At 36.5% G+C, this 17,653-nt stretch overlaps 2 protein-coding genes across 2 annotated transcripts; both read right to left on the bottom strand.

Moving 5' to 3' along the window:
* Positions 1-811: 811 nt before the first annotated feature.
* LOC122416614 (uncharacterized) lies at positions 812-14,391 on the bottom strand. Its single transcript, XM_043429683.1, has 15 exons — positions 13,985-14,391; positions 12,479-12,886; positions 12,176-12,380; positions 11,726-11,881; positions 11,576-11,625; positions 8,844-9,209; positions 5,982-6,389; positions 5,684-5,888; positions 5,317-5,472; positions 5,184-5,222; positions 2,632-2,999; positions 1,998-2,405; positions 1,700-1,904; positions 1,063-1,218; positions 812-966 (listed from the first exon to the last, which is right to left on the bottom strand). Exons 1-15 carry the CDS (start codon positions 14,344-14,346, stop codon positions 913-915), a joined length of 3,546 nt encoding a protein of 1,181 aa, XP_043285618.1. The 5' UTR covers positions 14,347-14,391; the 3' UTR covers positions 812-912.
* Positions 14,392-15,177: 786 nt separating this feature from the next.
* Positions 15,178-17,516, bottom strand: LOC122416615 (uncharacterized). Its single transcript, XM_043429684.1, has 3 exons — positions 17,134-17,516; positions 16,082-16,492; positions 15,178-15,244 (listed from the first exon to the last, which is right to left on the bottom strand). The coding sequence occupies exons 1-3, from the start codon at positions 17,514-17,516 to the stop codon at positions 15,178-15,180; spliced, it is 861 nt and encodes a 286-aa protein (XP_043285619.1).
* Positions 17,517-17,653: the final 137 nt, after the last annotated feature.

The raw sequence follows: 17,653 nt of genomic DNA on the forward strand, positions 1-17,653 counted from the left end.
GTATATTTATTACAGTCGTGACGATTACGACTTGTTTTTCACCCTTCGTGATCACCAGGAGTCGAAATGACCGGAGGAGCAACTTAAATCTAGAATTTCTAAATTATTTACGCCCGAGGAAGCTAGTTAAAGGATTGTCAAAGTCGTGATTTTTTTAGTAAAAAATTGTTTTTTCTGAAACATGACCTCTGTTGATTTTTCCGCCATTTTGAAAAATGGATTAGAAATTTTTTACATGATATTATTTTTTCTAAAAAGTGTGACCTCGGTGAGTTAAGATGAAGAAACTCTGATTTTAACATCTTCAACAAGAAGATTTTAACATCTTATTCTGTTCAAAAAGGCCCAAATGAGAGAGGTTGGAGACCTTTTCCGCAGAATCGTTTCGGCCGGGTGTCAATTCTACATGGTATAATCTCTTCATCGTTGAAAGTCTTCAAGTATAGTAACTCTACATCGTGCCAAGTGTCGAAGCGCGTCAACCCTCCAAAACCCAAAACCAAACAAGCCCGAATAAAACCAAACCCCGAAAAGCCCAAAGAGAAACCGAACTCAAACTGGCCCAAACAAACCCAAATTTCAAATGGCACTTGGACACTTTGCACTGGAGAGATGACACGATGTCGAGTTCGATGATATCAATGAGATAAATTTCACGTTAAAATTCACATGGAAACTGACTGAGAACAGGGTGATACTTGAAAAGTGGAAGCCAGTGTGAATATTGTCAGAATCAGGACGTTGGAAAACTTGAATGAAGATTTGTTAAAAGTTTTTATTGTGATTAAAACTCGAGTTATTACAGCCTGAATCCAAACAATTACTCACAGAGTTGAACTTAAATTATTGTTTTGCTGTTCTGTGAAATTTTTTAAATTTATGTTATTCTACTTAATATCTATGTTGATATAGTTACTCTGTTGTTCGTTGGAGAAGGTTATAAACAGAATACGAAAGTTTAATGAGCTGGAATAATAGTTCAACTATAGTTGATTTAAGAGGAACGAGCATACGCCGCAGCGTTAAGAACGTTAAAATAAAAGGAGACCAAATGATTCAAACCTTATTGAACGAAACAAGGGACACAGTGATGAGGTTGCCACAGGTGAATGTGATTGGTCGCAATGCCCGCATCATTATCATTACCAGATTCTTCTTGATTCTGATACTCAAAACAACGTGATCCATTCGATAAACGGCTTCACAAATATCCAAGCTCTGAATTCAAAGATTATTAAGGATAATCATTGACTTAAGAGTACGGATCAGTCGACTAACCTCACTTGGAATTTTCGAAATCGAAATTCTTTGAAACAGTTTGACCGATTAAAAAAAGGCTCGAAGAATTTAGATTTCGAAATTAGCAGCTATCTCTTTCCCACTCACGGTTGCGATATACCGACTGATCCGTTCTCTTAAATCTTTTTAATCCATAGAGTTTTTTTTCTTCACACACAAAATTCGGACATAAGAATGTTTTGTTCTCATCAAATATCCCGTAAGGATTGAATCGAAATTCCTGCGATTGAGATTTCGGGAAAAGAAGCCACATTGGAGGTAACTTTTTAAAGGTTTTAAGGTAATTTTTATGATTTTCTTCATTTTTGTTCAATTTTCCCAATCGGAATTTTTCCTTGTCCACAAAACTAATGAAGTATCGAACATATTTCGAACATTAGCGATTTATAATATACAACACCTGAAGTGTTAATTCACCACCGTAGAAAGAGTAAATGAATATTTGTACGAGCATGCAGCACAGATACGAGCTGAGAGCAGCGAATTCAGCGCTGAAAAGTTTCATGCCCGATGTTTCATAAGCAGTTACACAGAGCACGAGAGAGCTCAAGGCGAACTGGAGGAAAACTATGTTACTGAAGATATCATTCAGTGTATCAGCAAATCTGAAAATGGAACGAATTCGATAATCGTTTTCCATGCTTCGCGGAAACCCCATGGAATTAAATTGAAAAACGATATATTTTTATCTCGCTTACTGAAATATTTCGACGTGATGTTTTATGCATTCTATTAGTAATTCAGACTCACGAGACTGTCGTTCCCGAAGATATTCTCCGTGATTCTTTTCATGCTGTAGTTTCCTCGAATCAGCCGTTTGTGGTAAACTTTCAATGCGGTACTTTAGAATTTTTATTTGAGCACAAGTTTGCATCATGAAACCAGGAACGAGGGTATCGAATGTACTGTTGATTGCAGCGCCAGTATAGAGAGCAACCAGTTGATGAAAATATGCGAGCCAGAAACCGACTTTTGAGGTTTTCAGATCAAAAGGGTGCCAAGCTATGAAAGGTACGGTGCGTTCAGGTATATCCACGATCAACGATTTCAGTGTAAGCAGTGAAACTGTTGTCCCTCCGAGAGCAGAGTACCAGAAAGTATTGAATCTGGAGAATAATTACACCTGGAAAGTTGTTCCCGACTACGAGGTTGCAACCGACTATGAGGAAACTTAAAATTACATTAAATCCTCCCTTCCCCGCCTTCTTTTTCTACGGCTTCTTGTTACAAACTCTAAATTGACAAGATACAAAGAAATTCGTGAAATTCGTGACAAGATACAAAATAATTCGTACTAAATAATTCGTAAGAAATTCTTAATAAAAACGTTACCTAGCCTCACGTTCGCAATCGGCTTGAATTTTCATTTCCTCCTTGTCACGAGGCCTGCATAAATCATTCCGAAGCACTTTCATCAGATGAATTATTCTCTCGTGTTGTTTCATCACCGTTAAAGATTTTCCACTGCTCGCAATAACAGCAAATAACATGTAAGAACCATGAGAAAATTCTGCAGCATTCTCAGACGTCAAAATGAGACCGACCAATTGGGACAAAAGAAACGTATAAAGAGAAAGGGCCATGAGTATTGTGTAGCAGTTATAAAAAACGGCTCTCGAACCAACGGACCACGTCGATGGTCGCCACATTCCACAGAAAATAAGAATTTTGAAATTTAATTTCAGCATATCCATTCTATACTGTTGATAAATTTATTTCGCGTCGAATATCCGAAGTGAAATCTTTTGCTAAACTGACGGATTTTGACCTCAGGAAAAATCCATAAAAGTTCACGATGGAAAGTATTATTTTCGTTATTATGAGGGAGGATTGGAAGAAACGCCAAAAAATAATTTCTATATCATTTGGATTTAATGAACATTGCTTAGAGCCACGAATAGAGGGAAAAAAGTCTATGTTACATTGTACCAGGTAGGAAAACAACTGAGAAAATTGTCGCTTTGCTGCAGCTGTAGCTTACAAAGTTCGTCGCATATGAAATAAGAAAACATTCAACGTTCACTTTGGTATATTATGCATGAATAATACAGTAGAATAATGAATGTACAATGTAGAAAATCCACAGTTTGTACCCATAATAATGCAATATTCTTTCGGATTCGCAATGAATAAAACTGAACCATCAATTTTCGTATACGGCATTCGTCGACTCGCGGCGGGCGGGGGGGGGGGGGGGGGGGGGGGATATCGATGAAAAATTGTTGGAAATTCTCTTCAGTGCTTCGGTGACCGTTCACAAAGTCTCAAGGAACAAAGGGAAACACTTGTATAAGAAAAAATCGTTCTGAAATTGAATCATTGAAAATTTCCGTTCTGAAGAGAGATTCAAAGTTTTTTTGGAACATCCAAATGTTGCATAGATTAGGGTTATTAGAGACGCAACAATTGTGATTTAAGAGGATATGGATCAGTCGGTATATCGCAACCGTGAGTGCGAGAGAGATAGCTGCAAATTTTGAAATCGAAATTCTTTGACACACAGTTTAACCGATTAAAAAAAGGCTCTGTCAGTCGACTTTTGCCATCATTCCGCGTAGGCTGACAGAGCCTTTTTTTAATCGGTCAAGCTGTGTCAAAGAATTTTGATTTGGAAAACTCCTAGTGTGGTTAGTCAACTGATTCATACTCTTAAGGTAGATCATGCCCGTAGGATCGTATTTTATGGGTGTCGAAATTCGGTCGATTTCTACTTCCTAATTAAAGATACTATCACTCTAAATTATTGTCAGAGTTATTAATTCAGAATTTTAAATACATTTTTTCAATTTATTTTTTGGTGAATGAAATTACTAGCTATTCAAATTTCATTCGTCCCTGGCGAAAATACTATGGTTTTTTTATGTAAAAAATCCCTTTAGAGGATAAAGGGAAATAGGTAAAGAAAAAAGTGTTAATAAAAAGACAGAAGGTTATGACAGGAATGGGCCAAGCACGGGGGCCAAAAATGCCGAAATAAGCAAATGTGAGGTTATACGAGTGCTCATTACCAATTTCGTTCAATCTTTAACGTAATTTATCTTTGTTATTAGTAAGACAATCGTCTCGAATTTTTTCGAAAAGCTTTATTCTACACTTGATTGTTTTCGTGTACTTTTTCATAAGCTTCATAAAAAGCGTTCATTCGTTATATGGAAAGATAAATGATTTTTTACGCACAGTTCCTATAACTCCGAGTATTTTTTTTTTTTCATATTTAAACACGTTTATCTGAATAACCAATAAGAGGAACCCTTTAAAATTTGATATACGTGTGAGTCGACTACTCATTCAAATAACTCTGTGCAAATTTCAAGATTTTCTTAAGAAAATCGTTTCGTGTATGAACTACCTTAAACCAGTTTCGAAAGAAGAATAGAAAGATGTTCAAGAATTTTACCCAATTCCTCCGTAGGGAGGCTGCCATAAGGAGAGAGGACATATTTAACACAATAAAATACCACTCGATAAGCAATTCTCGCTGTTACGTTACGAGGAATTGTGTAAAATAATATTCACATTGAAACTTCCATCAAAAACGAAAATCGAGTGTTTACTATGGTGACTTCCAAAAAGGAAATCAGAGTGAAAATTGTATTTAAAATCAATTACAAAGTAAAACGCTCGTATGAAATTCTGGGAAAAATTACTAGTTATATTTTTTATAAAAACTACAAAAAACACATAAATATTCCTTCGTGATTGAAAATTTTTTTTAACACGTTAGAAACCCGATGGAAATGCGCTATTCTTCAGTCGTGTTTCGTAACCTTTATTTTTGGAATCATCATAATCCAGAATTTCGAGGAATATACGCACAGCTGTATTCTCAACAATTTTCCTTTTTTATTTTGAGATTAACCAGTTTTCATTGCATTTCCTCATCATTGGAGGATGTTGTAAACCGAATACGAGAGCTTAATGAGCTAGAACAATGGTTCAGATAGTTAATATGCGAGGGAAAAAAATGTGTCGAAACGAAGTGATTTTTAAAAATATGAAAGATCAAATAATACTAACCTTGTTGAACGAAACTAAGGAAACCGTGATTACGTTTCCACAGGTAAATGTAATTGGCCGTAAGGCCCGCATCATCATCATTATCAGATTTTTTCTGATTTTGATACTCAAAAAGGTTTGGTCCATTCGGTAGATGGCATCACATATGTCCACACTCTAAATTTAAAGTTCCTGATTATAGATCGAAAATTCTAATTCAATTCGATCGTTCAATAATCATCTCTCAAGAACTGTTCAATCTGTTGAACATTTTTCCGTTGAAACCGAAATTCAAAGAAATTTAAGAAGCTGGATTTGATAAGAGTTTTTTGCATGGATCAAATATGAGGAAAAATAATTTGAATATTGGCGATTTGTGATACAACACCTGAAGTGTTAATTCGCCCCCGTAAAAAGAGTAGACAAATATCTGTACGAGCATGCAGCACAGATACGAGCTGAGAGCAGCAAATTCAGCGCTGAAAAGTTTCATGCCCGATGTTTCATAAGCACTCACACAGAGTACGAGAGAGCTCAAGGCAAATTGGAAGAAAACTATGTTACTAAAGATGTCGTTCAGGGTATCAGCAAATCTGAAAATTGAATGAGCTCGATGATCGTTTTCCATGCTTCTCGGAAACCCCATGCAATTAAATTGAAAAACGATATATTTTTATCTCGCTTACTGAAATATTTCGACGTGATGCCTTATGCAATCTATCAGTAATTGAGACTCACGAGACTGCCATTCCCGAAAATATTCTCCGTGATTCTTTTCATGCTGTAGTATCCTTGAATCAGCCGTTTGTGGTAAACTTTCAATGCGGTACTTTAGAATTTTTATTTGAGCACAAGTTTGCATCATGAAACCAGGAACGAGGGTATCGAATGTACTGTTGATTGCAGCACCAGTATAGAGAGCAACCAGTTGATGAAAATATGCGAGCCAGAAACCGATTTCTGAAGATTGGCGATCGTAAGGAAGCCAACCTTTAAAGGGCGTATTGCGTTCGGGTACATCCAGAATTAACGATTTTAACGTAATTAAAATAACCGTTATCCCGCAAAGAGTAGAGAACCATGAAGTAATAAGTCTAAATGAAAATCACACACGTAATAAATCAAGTTGACCGACCACAAGAAAGTTACATTTTTGTTTTCCCTTCCGCCCGCCGTCAATTTTTTTCAAACTTGTCATTTAAGGAAGACCACGCAAATCTAATGGAAATCGAAAATTCCAACTTTAAGAGTTGAAATTTGGAAATATACTAGAAACATTCAGCGTTCATCTATTACCGGAATTATTGTAGGATCTACCGTTTAGTTGTTGAAAAAACAATTAACAAAAATCACATTTTTTGAAGCCTTATGCATAAGCTCCTATGTCAAGCACGCTCCAGTGCGACGATTTCAATTTACTGAAATAGGATCCTCCCAACTTTCGAGAGTCAAAAACGAGAATAAGAAAATATAATGTTTTTAAATATCAATGATGTCTTGAGAAACTCTTGTTGCTGGTGAAAATAACTTGGGAATGTAATAAAGAAAAACACTTATTTGAAGTTAACAAGTAACAATGACACGAACAGTGGAAGGTGTGACAACACCATGAGTCAGCTCGTCTAAGGTGGACCTATCGCAAACTTCATTTAAGAGTATGGATCAGTGGACTAACTTCACTTGGAATTTTCGAAATCGAAATTCTTTTACACAGTTTGATCGATTAAAAAAAGGCTCTGTCAGCCTACGCAGAACGATGGCAAAAATCGACTGACAGAGCCTTTTTTTAATCGGTCAAACTGTGTCAAAGAATTTTGATTTCGAAATTTGTAGCTATCTCTCTCGCACTCACGGTTGCGATATACCGACTGATCCATCCTCTTAAAGTGCATAGGAAAATGGCTGCAAAATTTTTGAGCGCACCATCGACTAGTTATAACAATAAATAATCGATAAAATTTCGAAATTTAACATACGGTTATGAAGACCGCGCTCCAACAGAAAATTGAGCCATGAATAACTAATTTTTCCGATTAGATATGTTTTAAAAAAGAATTCTCAAATGTTAAAAAAATGATGAGGATCATTTTGGAATAAAAAAAAAAAAAACAAGGTTTGCCGAACAAATAAAATAAAAATCTTCCATTTAGTCGAGTATCGCTCTGGCTGCGTAAAGGTGGCAACGCTACATAACCTCGAATAACACGGAACGGATTCGAATATGTGAACTATTAAACTGTATTCATTGGATAGTCGAATTGAGAATTCTTATCCGAAAAACAGAATGCTACGAAAAATAAATTTGTTTGAAGACAATGTTTCTGGTCAAGCCGAACATTGTGTCGATCTATGGTTAAACATAACCTCCTCGCACAAAGGGATGGTAAATGGTAAGCGAAGGAGACAGCGTTGCCATATGTATTAGGAGTATGGCTGATTGGACGATGCGAGTCAAATGAGAATGACATTAAAAACTTCATAATAAATTATTGTTGCGTGAAGATCTGGTGTTGGTGGGAAAATAAGTGACGCAGGGGGAGCCGGGTTAAAAATGTAACGATGTTCTTTATTTGTAGTCGATGATAAAAACACAATGAAAAAATGTCCCGACAATTAATAATTGGCCCGAGAATTAGCCCGGTGAGATATGACCAGTAAGAAGTGACCCGGTCGTCGTCGTCGAACACACGTGCGACGTGAAAAGAGGCCAAAGCGTGCTCACAAAAGTGCCCGAGATGTAATCCCAAAAAATATTTGTAATCCCGCGGTAATGAATCCCGAAAGTTATATCAATCTGAGATAGAAACTGTCCCGAATCGATCGAACACAATATTTATGCCGAAAACCCGTAATTTTCCGTTGATGTGTGCCAAGAGAGAATTTCGATGACGAAGAACACGTCAGCACGCTGAACGACCGGATCAAGACTAATCGATTAACGAGAGTGATCGATGAGCCCGCACTTCGCGCGTGCGTCGTGCGTCACCTCAATCCCGTGAGGACAATCGACGTATGGTAATGAGGTTCCGAAATTTACGTAGCCCGGGAACTAGCGACGTCAGCGGCGGAAATCACGGTCTCGCCAAAGCCCCGCCAATTCCTGAACAATGATGTTTCATAAATCATCACGACACACACTTGAAAAATCATGGACTTTGATAATACTAATAAAATAATATATAAATCCATCATCTATAGTTAATTTAAACTTTTCAAAATAATAAGGTGTCTCTTGACTAGCTGCTGCGATAGGTCAACCTTAAAATGTGGAAATGTGTACGCATATAAATAGAAATTGGCTGTTGTCACATTTTGCTTGACGATTTTACTACGAAAGTATTTTAATCGCTATCATCATATTAAAAATTTATCAATCTCAACAAATAAGTTACACATTATTTTAATAATTTCGAAAATAAATTTGAATCGCTTCTTTCATCACGAAAAGAGCAAGAAAGTTCAGTTTCTTTTTTCAATCACAAGTAACGCATCATCTTCCTTAATAGAGAAAAAAAATTAATAACAAAAAAATTCAACAAAGACGTCACCTAGCCTCGCGTTCGTAAGCGGCCTGGATTTGAACTTCTTCGCTATTCCGTGGTCTGCACAGATCATTCCGTAGCATATTCATCAAATCGATAATTTTTTTTCGTTGTTTTATCACAGTCGCGCATTTCCCGCACCCTCCCAATATCGACAGAAACATGTAAGAGCCATGAGCAAATTCTTTTGCATTTTCGGACGATACAAGAAGATCGATGAACTCGGATAAAGCGAACGAGTACAAGCACGAGATCATAACGATGGTGTAACTGTTGTACACCATCGCTTTCCAGCCAACCGACCAAAATGAGCTTCCCCACATACCATAAATTTGAAGAATTTTAAAATTCAACGACAGCGTATCCATCTCACTGTTGAAGTAATTTTATTTCGCGTCGAACGAACAAAGCAAAACCTTCGATTACACTGACGGACTTTGACCTCAGAAAAAACTCCGTAAGAGTTCACGACTGAGGTAATCGTTTCCCCAATTGTGCGGGGGGGAGGAGATCGGAAAATATGCGACGAAACAATGTCTTTCTATGTCATTTGTATTTGATGAGCATTGATTAATACCGCAGCCAGGGGAAAATGTATGTTTTATGGCACTGGATAGATAAAGAATTAGGAAAATTGTTATCGTGCTGCAGCAGATGTATCGTGTGTAAGCTCGTCGTAGAGGGCCCGGAGAGGAATAAAAACCTTTGCCCCGCCTCGTAAAATGCGTAAATAATAAAATAGCCAAGTACGTCCAGGTAATTTGCATTTTACGAAACTATAGAATATTCTTATGCATTGACAATTTACGAAAGTAAGCTATTAATCTGCATCCATATTTCTTCGAAGTGGGGACATCGAAAAAGTTTTCTTACGAAGTCATTTCAGTTCGCTGGTGACTGGCTACAAAGTCTGCAGAAGAAATACCCTGCATTCAAGAATTTTGCCATCCAGATAAAGCACACACGATTTACTAGTGCTGACCTGGAAGGTCCGTAAGGTATTCCTTTCGCATGAGCGTATTTTTTGGAAACACTCCAAATTTGGACTGATTCAATTTCGAAATATTTAGTATGTAAATTATTGAATAAAAATGTGGTGATGATGGAATCTTCATGAGCTCCCGTATAAATTTTACGATTCTTGAAGTTTTAATTCTTCATTAAATGTTCGATAACCTGACCTCAAATTTCGCCAATTTATTCGCATGCACTTTTACTTTACTGTTATTTAAAATCAGTTGTATGTAGAATATTCGGGTTCGTGAAAGAAATACCTTAAATGCTCCAGTGTGAGTACCCACCCTGCCAGGATTTTTTGAAACTTTTTTCTGATTCCACCAATGCCTGGATAGTAATTGTCGATTTGCATCGCTGCTTACGAGGATTCAAGCGAGACAGGCAAGGATCGGATAATACGATCAGGAAAATAAAAAATGATGATGGATATGGAATAAAAATTGTAATGGAATGGAAATTTAGTGGAATTGTACAATAATACTTGGCTGTGCGAAGAGTGATGCCAAAGTGGCATTTGTAGATCCTGCGAATCAACAATTATTACTGCTCGGTCCGAGTATCAGTGAAACCCTTAAGGAGGGTGGATCACGAAATCAAAATAATCAGAATTTGATCAAATTTGGTGATAAAATTCTCTAGCATCAAGTATACAAATACAATTTTTTTCAATTTTTATTACCACATGGTTAACGAATAATTGAGCGTTAAATCGAAGTTCTTATGTACGGGATGTATAACTTTATACATGTAAACTCTATGCTTATACACGTGAACTTTAGTGTTCAATTACTCGAGAGCTATGCGGTAGAAAAATCTAAAAAGATTTATATTGTCTTATATATTTTAAAAGAATACATCTACCAAATTTTATTAAATTTTTATCATTTTGAAATTTTTTATATTTTTAACATGATTTAGCATGGCAACATTGTATCGTCACGATCCACCCTCCTTAAGGGCGAAATGGCCTTCCCTTTGGTAGACTCCAGACTCATTAATTTTGTCCATTCCAATCTATTATAGAATAATATTCAGCAGTCATTCTGACGTGTGTAATGACAAGGATGCGAAGAGTGTCCACATGCTCACCCACATAAGTAACCAATTTCAGAGGTTTTTTAATAGTGTAAAAATATGTTTGAAAAAACTAATTCAGAAAAAAAGCTTGAAGAACAAAGTTTTGGAATAAATCATTTTAGGAAAAAAATTTTGAAAGAAATAACTTTTGGGGGAAGCATTGTTCGAAAAAAATGGAAATGGAAAAAAAATTTGGAACTTTTGTTGCAGATAATAATTATGATCTCCGAATTGCCCGCAGCTGAGAAACTTCGACAATCAGACTTAGCGCACAAACCACGTACAAATTAGAATTTCTCACATTAAATAATGTTTTTGTACTTTTGAAATATTCTTGAAACTATACCGAAAAGTTAGCTGTAGTGAGTCATTTCCGTCTATCCAATTTTTTTACTTTTTAAAGCAGGACCCCCGCCCTTAATGATTGATTTGAAGATATAAAAAAAGTATGAAAATATTTAAAATTATAATTTTAATAATATTTATTTTTAATATTTAAATAATAATATTATTTTTAATATTTAAATGATAAATTTTAATATATAGAAAAACATTCAGAAATTGATAATCTCAATAATTTAGCAGGTTTATCGTAAGATTATTCCATCTTCATTGATTCGTGCGTTCACTTTATCGAGACTCACTCCGACGCTCGTTGGAGAACGTTGTAAACCGAATACGATAGTTTAAGGAGCTGAAACAACAGTTCTGCTACTGATTGCATATGCTAAGATAAAAAATGTGTAGCTGAAAATAATGACATATTAGGATGACTACAAGCAAATGTGACCAACCTGGTTGAACGAATCGATGGAGACCGTGATGATGTGGCCGCAGGTGAATGTGATCGGTCGCAAAGATCTCATCATCACCATCACGAGGCTCTTTTTCGTTCTGATACTCAGAAGCGATTGATCCATTCGATAAACCGCGTCGCAGATGTCCACGCTCTAAATTCAACAACTTTTCATAGGTTTTCTTTCCTCGCGCAATGCTCTATCGACACTCTTTGCCCATCGTTAAGAAATTTTCCTCGATCGAATTTCTTGCATTGGTGTAATTATATTTTCCCAGCAATGACACTTTGAGAACGATTGCCCGAAAAAGAGTAACGTAGCCATTTTTACATTGTCATTTTATCCAAATTTTTCATCGTCGTTGATAAAAGTAATCGATCCCCGATCATATAATACGATTAATTGAATACCGGGCTGCTAAGGTGTAGAAATATTGAAATACAACACCTGAAGTGTCAGTTCGCCACCGTAGAAACAATAAACAAATATCTGCACGAGCATGCAGCACAGATAAAGCATGAGAGCAGCAAACTCAGCACTGAATAGCTTCATGGCCGATGTTTCGTAGGCACTCACACAAAGTATGAGAGAACTCAAAGCGAATTGGAGAAAAACCACGTTACTGAAGACTTCGTTTACAGAGTCAGCCAACCTGAAATTCGAACGAACTTGACAGTCGTTACTTTGAACGTGCTTTTAAGGAAGCTCCATGTAGAAAGATATTGAAAAATTGATGCATTTCTTATTTACTGAAATATTTGGACGTGATGTCTTATGCATTCGGTGAGCAATTCCATCTCTAGAGACTGACGCTCCCGTACAGATTCCTCATTCGTTTCATGCCCCAGCGTTCTTCTCGCTTCGACAATTCGTGGCAAAGATTCTATGCGATATTTGAGAATTTTTATCTGAGCGCAAGTTTCCATCATGAAGCCAGGCACGAGAGTATCGAATGTGCTATTTATTGCAGCTCCAGTTGAGTGAGCAATTACTTGATGGATGTAGGCGAGCAAGAAACCTGTTTCTGAAGATTTGACGTCGTAGGGAAGCCAACTTTTGAAGAGCATATTACGCTCTGGTATATCCACAATACACGATCTCAGTATAATCAAAGAAACTGTTATCCCCCCGAGGGCTGAGTACCATAAAGTGTTGGATCTAAAAACAATTCCACCTCAACTAATTTACTTCGGCGAGTATGCATAATTACACGAACGGAGGATCCAATAAAGTGTTAGAATCACAGTTAACCCATCGGCAGTCAGGCTGCGGGACTTTTTGTCATTCACTGCTTTTAAAATCACTCGAGAATTTCAAATTTTCTTCGAGAATTCAAAATTTCGATTTTTATTCTTTTTTTCGTATCTAGTAAAGCCACGATCACTTTTGCAAAATTGGGGTGGGAATAAAATGTTAAAATGACTATAAATTTGAACAGCTGAAATCTCGAGTTTATAAACTTCGAATAATAATATGGAGACAGATCGATTCGACTAGAGCTTTGAAAGTCGAAAATAAATAAAGTAGAAACTTCAAGGTTCGAAGCTCGTTTACATCGAAAATAGAATTTAACAATCGCCCATAAGACGACGACTAAAATATCGTTTTTCCGAAAATTCGACTAGCACTCTTTCGATTCATAGATTAGTACAATCAGCAATACTGTGAATATTCACAATTTCGAAAATATTATAACGAAAGACTAAAATATTACTGAGGTTGAAATACTGAAACACCAAAAAGTCGACCGATCGAAATAAAGAAATGCAGCGGAACTAAAAATACACGAGTCTCACTCGGACTGGTAATCTCCAATTTCAAACATCGCCATTTTGACTTTCGACTTTTCGAGCCATCCCTATTCTGCATATCCAAGTTTTACAGGCTCGAAAAATTCACTTCCGTTTTTTTGCTACTCTATATTCTGGTCTGTCCATAGAACAATTACTCTTCATTTTGAATTCGAAAATCTGAACTTTTGACATTCGTCTGGTTTGTTAAAATTGCATTCGGAATGAAAACTATCGAAATATAGATTTTCGAGTAAAATACGAATTCAAAGAAGGAACATTTGGTTAAACACGTAATCCGTTAAATAGTCGATCGGGACTAAGAATTTCGAATAACTTATTTTTCTCAAATCTTAAAACTTTTAAAATTTCGAAATATCGAGCGCTCTATAATTTGGTTATTTGACATATTGAACCCTACCCCAAAATTGCTGACGGGTTGAAAAGTGTTCTCTAGAAACTTCACCTAGCATCCCGTTCGCAATCAGTCTGAATTTTGATTTCATCGTCATTGCGAGGTCTGCAGAGATCGTTCTGTAGTACGTTCGTTATATCGATTATTTTTTTTCGTTGTTTTATAACGTTCGCAGATTTACCGCAGCCCGCAAGTATCGAAAGAAACATGTAAGAACCGTGAGTGAATTCTTTGACATTTTCGGATGAAACGACGAGGTCGACGAACAGCGTTAAGGCGTACGTATAAAAGCACGAAACCATAATCGTCGTGTACAAGTTGTAAACTGTGCTTTTCCAACCAGAAGACCACATCAAGGGTCGCCACATTCCATAAAATTGAAGAATCTTAAAATTCAATGACAACGTATGCATGTCTGCTGAGCTAAATTTATCTCCGATCGAACGTGCAAAGAGACGTCTTTGGTCGCACTGACGAACTTTGACCTCGGTATAAACTTGGCAAAAGTTCACAACGGAGAAAACTATTTTCGTCATTATCTCGTCGAAAGTTTGTTTCAAGCAGTAGCTTTATAAAAATGCCACGAAAAATGCCTTCCTACGTCATTTGCATTTTATAACTGGCGGCTAATGATACGGAAAGAGGTAAAAAGTACATGTCACAATGTACCCTCATGGGGAATTGAAATAAATTGTTATATTACTCGAGTCGTAACTTGTATCGAGTCATCACATGTAGCATGGAAAATTAGATGCGTTTAGCCTGCTATATTATGCCTGAATAACAATACAGCTTGGCAAATGTATGTCCAGAGAATCGACCGGTTCTTTGCAGTAATGAAATATTCTTTTCGATCCTCCACCTACAAAATGAACCCATCAATATTCAGTCTTCGTTCGTCGAGTGGGGGTAGCGAAAAAGTCTTGGTGAAAAATGCTCTTCAGTTCTCCAGCGACTACCGCGTCTAAAAGGTCTAAAGGAGGAAAAGAGCCTCCAATAACGAGAATCTCTAAACATCGAGTTACTCTTCGTAGGCTCGCTTTTGGAACAATAATCTCAAGAAGTTCCACCGAATTCGGAGTCATTTTTGTAAGTTTTTTCCTGTACTCTGATTGAGTTCGTGTGAGACGTTTCCACTTCCGATCGAGCTTTTTTTCAATACTCCACTTTCGATAAACTTTTTTCAATGGATTAAACTTCTTCGAGGAAACAATCTCCATCCAATCAATGGGAATCGAAAAAATTTAGTGAAGCAAACAGCAATCCGATTTCCCCACACTTTTTTGTCGGAGTCTACCACTTTCACGCCAACTAGAAAAAAAGAATTGAAGATTTTTGTATTCGCATTCGTTTTTTAAGTGGATGGATCAGTCGGTATATCGCAACCGTGAGTGCGAGAGAGATAGCTGCAAATATCGAAATCGGAATTGTTTGACACTGTTTGATCGATTAAAAAAAGGCTCTGTCAGTCGATTTTTGCCATCGTTCTGCGTAGGCTGACAGAGCCTTTTTTTAATCGGTCAAACTGTATCGAAGAATTCCGATTTCGAAAATTCCAAATGAGGTTAGTCGACTGATCCATCCTCTTAAAGTGTTCGGTCGTTCTATGACCAATCAAGTTTGCAACTACTTTATGTTGATTAATTTTAAGTCTAAATTTTTATATTAATAAACCATTACATTGAGAATATTTGTATCATAAGAATATAATAAAATGCTTTAAGCATATCATAAAAGATGAAATTTATACTTCAACTTGACTAGTTAATGATTACACATGACCTAGGGAACATTTTTATTGTGCGAAAGAAAGTTTATATCGGTGTAATGGCACTGAGAAAAAGGAATAGTCAATCCTTTCATAAAAGAAGAGTTGTCACGAAATCTCGAAGTGCGAGTTATTTTTGAAGCTTCTATAGACGCATTGGTTGTCGATATTGTGCTCCGAGTTCGTTCATGTGCGTATTTCAGATTGTAGAAAAAAGAAAGTATTTTTTAAGAAGTATTGAAGAAGGTATTTTTTTGACTTTCTGAAGCAGGAGCCCCCTTAATACCCTAAAACTTTGCGAGATTTACTGGAATTAATTTTTTATGAATGAGCAATAATAAAACCAAAAAAAATCCCTCAATTTCAAAGTATAGTCTCACCGGAATATCGACATGTGATGGTGTAAGCAATCGACGAATTTATCTCGAATTTTCTTCTCTCGATCCGAATCTTCGTCTTCGTAAAGTTGGTCGAAATATTCTTTGGAAGCAACTCCAGGAGGATCATCAGCTAAGTTGATCAATCGATCACTGAGTATATCCAACTGCCCGGATAAATGCATCATAATCGATATGCTGAGAACATCATTCGCAAGGTTTGCTAAACCAACTGCACTCGCTGAGACTTTTTCCCACATTAACGTCAGCCAAAATAAAAACTCGGTGTTAATGTCGTACGGCACCCACGCCCCGAACGGCAGTTTTCGTGATTGATGATTTTTCACAATTGGTCCAAAAACCATACACTCGAGAGTAACCAGCGTATTGACTGTGATGATGGCACCGATGAATCTGAAATTTGAAAAACCTTAAGAAAAATTCTATACTTCATAGAACTCGCAAATGAAAAAATCTGAAAATAAACTATAAGAAAATATTATTGAGGCAAACTTTTTTCACGTTGCGAAAAATTCATGAATCGGAAGGAAAATACTTTTTCTCGTTTTCCTCATAATTCGTTAGAATTATTCTGATGATTTTTGACAAACATTCACCTTCTTGCGTTACGCTGGGTCTAAGCGACCTCAGTTTTTTCACTGAAAAGCTCAAACTTAAAATCACCATTTCAATCAGCTTTTATCATTTTCTCATCACATTTTTCGACACCATTAAACTGGCTCCATGTTTGTTTGTGCAAGTTCAATTTTTCTTCCATATTTTTCCTAAAAGTTCGATCGATATTCTTCCCTCAATAAAAACCATTTGATTCTAAATTTTATTTTGATCATTTTTTCTCATTGCTCTATTGATTTTAACACTCTTGTGACAGGCAATCATTGGCTAACGCTCAGAAATGTTTAATCGAAAATGACATGATGAAAATTTCAAGTACTGCTCCTAATGTAGAAGTCTCAATCGTTGAAGATCGAAGAAAATAAATAAATCGATATTTTGAGAAGTGAATAAAAATGTTATTAAATCGTAGCACTAACCTGCTCAATCTTCTGCACTTTTTCAGTATCATGAATTCTCGAGAATTATGACCGTAAAATCTTTCACTATCAAGATCGTGCATAAGTTCAATAATTCTTCGGCGTTTCGCCAGAAGATTTAACGCTTTGCAAAGCGCATTGATCGTAGGCATAAAAGTGATAAAATTGTTCACAAATTCCGTGATCGTATCAGCGCTGACGAGCGTATCGATAAATTGCGCCAGCATAAAGCTCGTGACGAAAAAAGCACTCAAAACGGTGTAACAGTGATAAAAGAATTTTTTTGTCGTTGAAAACCACATGGGACACCAAAAACCGTTGCACACGAAAACCAAAATGGGGAATTTGACCATCGGCGATCGGTCAGGCGTCCGAAGATTCATTTTTCCGAAATTCTATCCTGTCTTTGGATCCTCGAACGTTTCGTAACTCTCGATGGTCAACGAAAAAATGAAAGTCTTCGTTTGAGCTATAAAAGGCTTGTTACGTGACGATTATAACGAAAAATGTAACGTGTAGT

This window comes from Venturia canescens, chromosome 9, assembly GCF_019457755.1.
Source record: "Venturia canescens isolate UGA chromosome 9, ASM1945775v1, whole genome shotgun sequence".
NCBI lineage: Eukaryota > Metazoa > Arthropoda > Insecta > Hymenoptera > Ichneumonidae > Venturia > Venturia canescens.

Bases quoted from the DNA above. Each gene is read 5' to 3' on its own strand.
- LOC122416614 (XM_043429683.1), bottom strand. From the start codon at position 14,346: ATGCATACGTTGTCATTGAATTTTAAGATTCTTCAATTTTATGGAATG. The intron at 12,887-13,984 runs GTGAAGTTTCTA...AATTGTTTTTAG, and splicing joins GATTGCGAACGGGATGCTAG to ATCCAACACTTTATGGTACT. The intron at 12,381-12,478 runs GTAAATAAGAAA...TTCGAATTTCAG, and splicing joins CATCACGTCCAAATATTTCA to GTTGGCTGACTCTGTAAACG.
- LOC122416615 (XM_043429684.1), bottom strand. From the start codon at position 17,516: ATGAATCTTCGGACGCCTGACCGATCGCCGATGGTCAAATTCCCCATT. The intron at 16,493-17,133 runs GTTAGTGCTACG...TTCAAATTTCAG, and splicing joins AAGTGCAGAAGATTGAGCAG to ATTCATCGGTGCCATCATCA. The intron at 15,245-16,081 runs GTGAGACTATAC...CTTTTTTTCTAG, and splicing joins CATCACATGTCGATATTCCG to TTGGCGTGAAAGTGGTAGAC.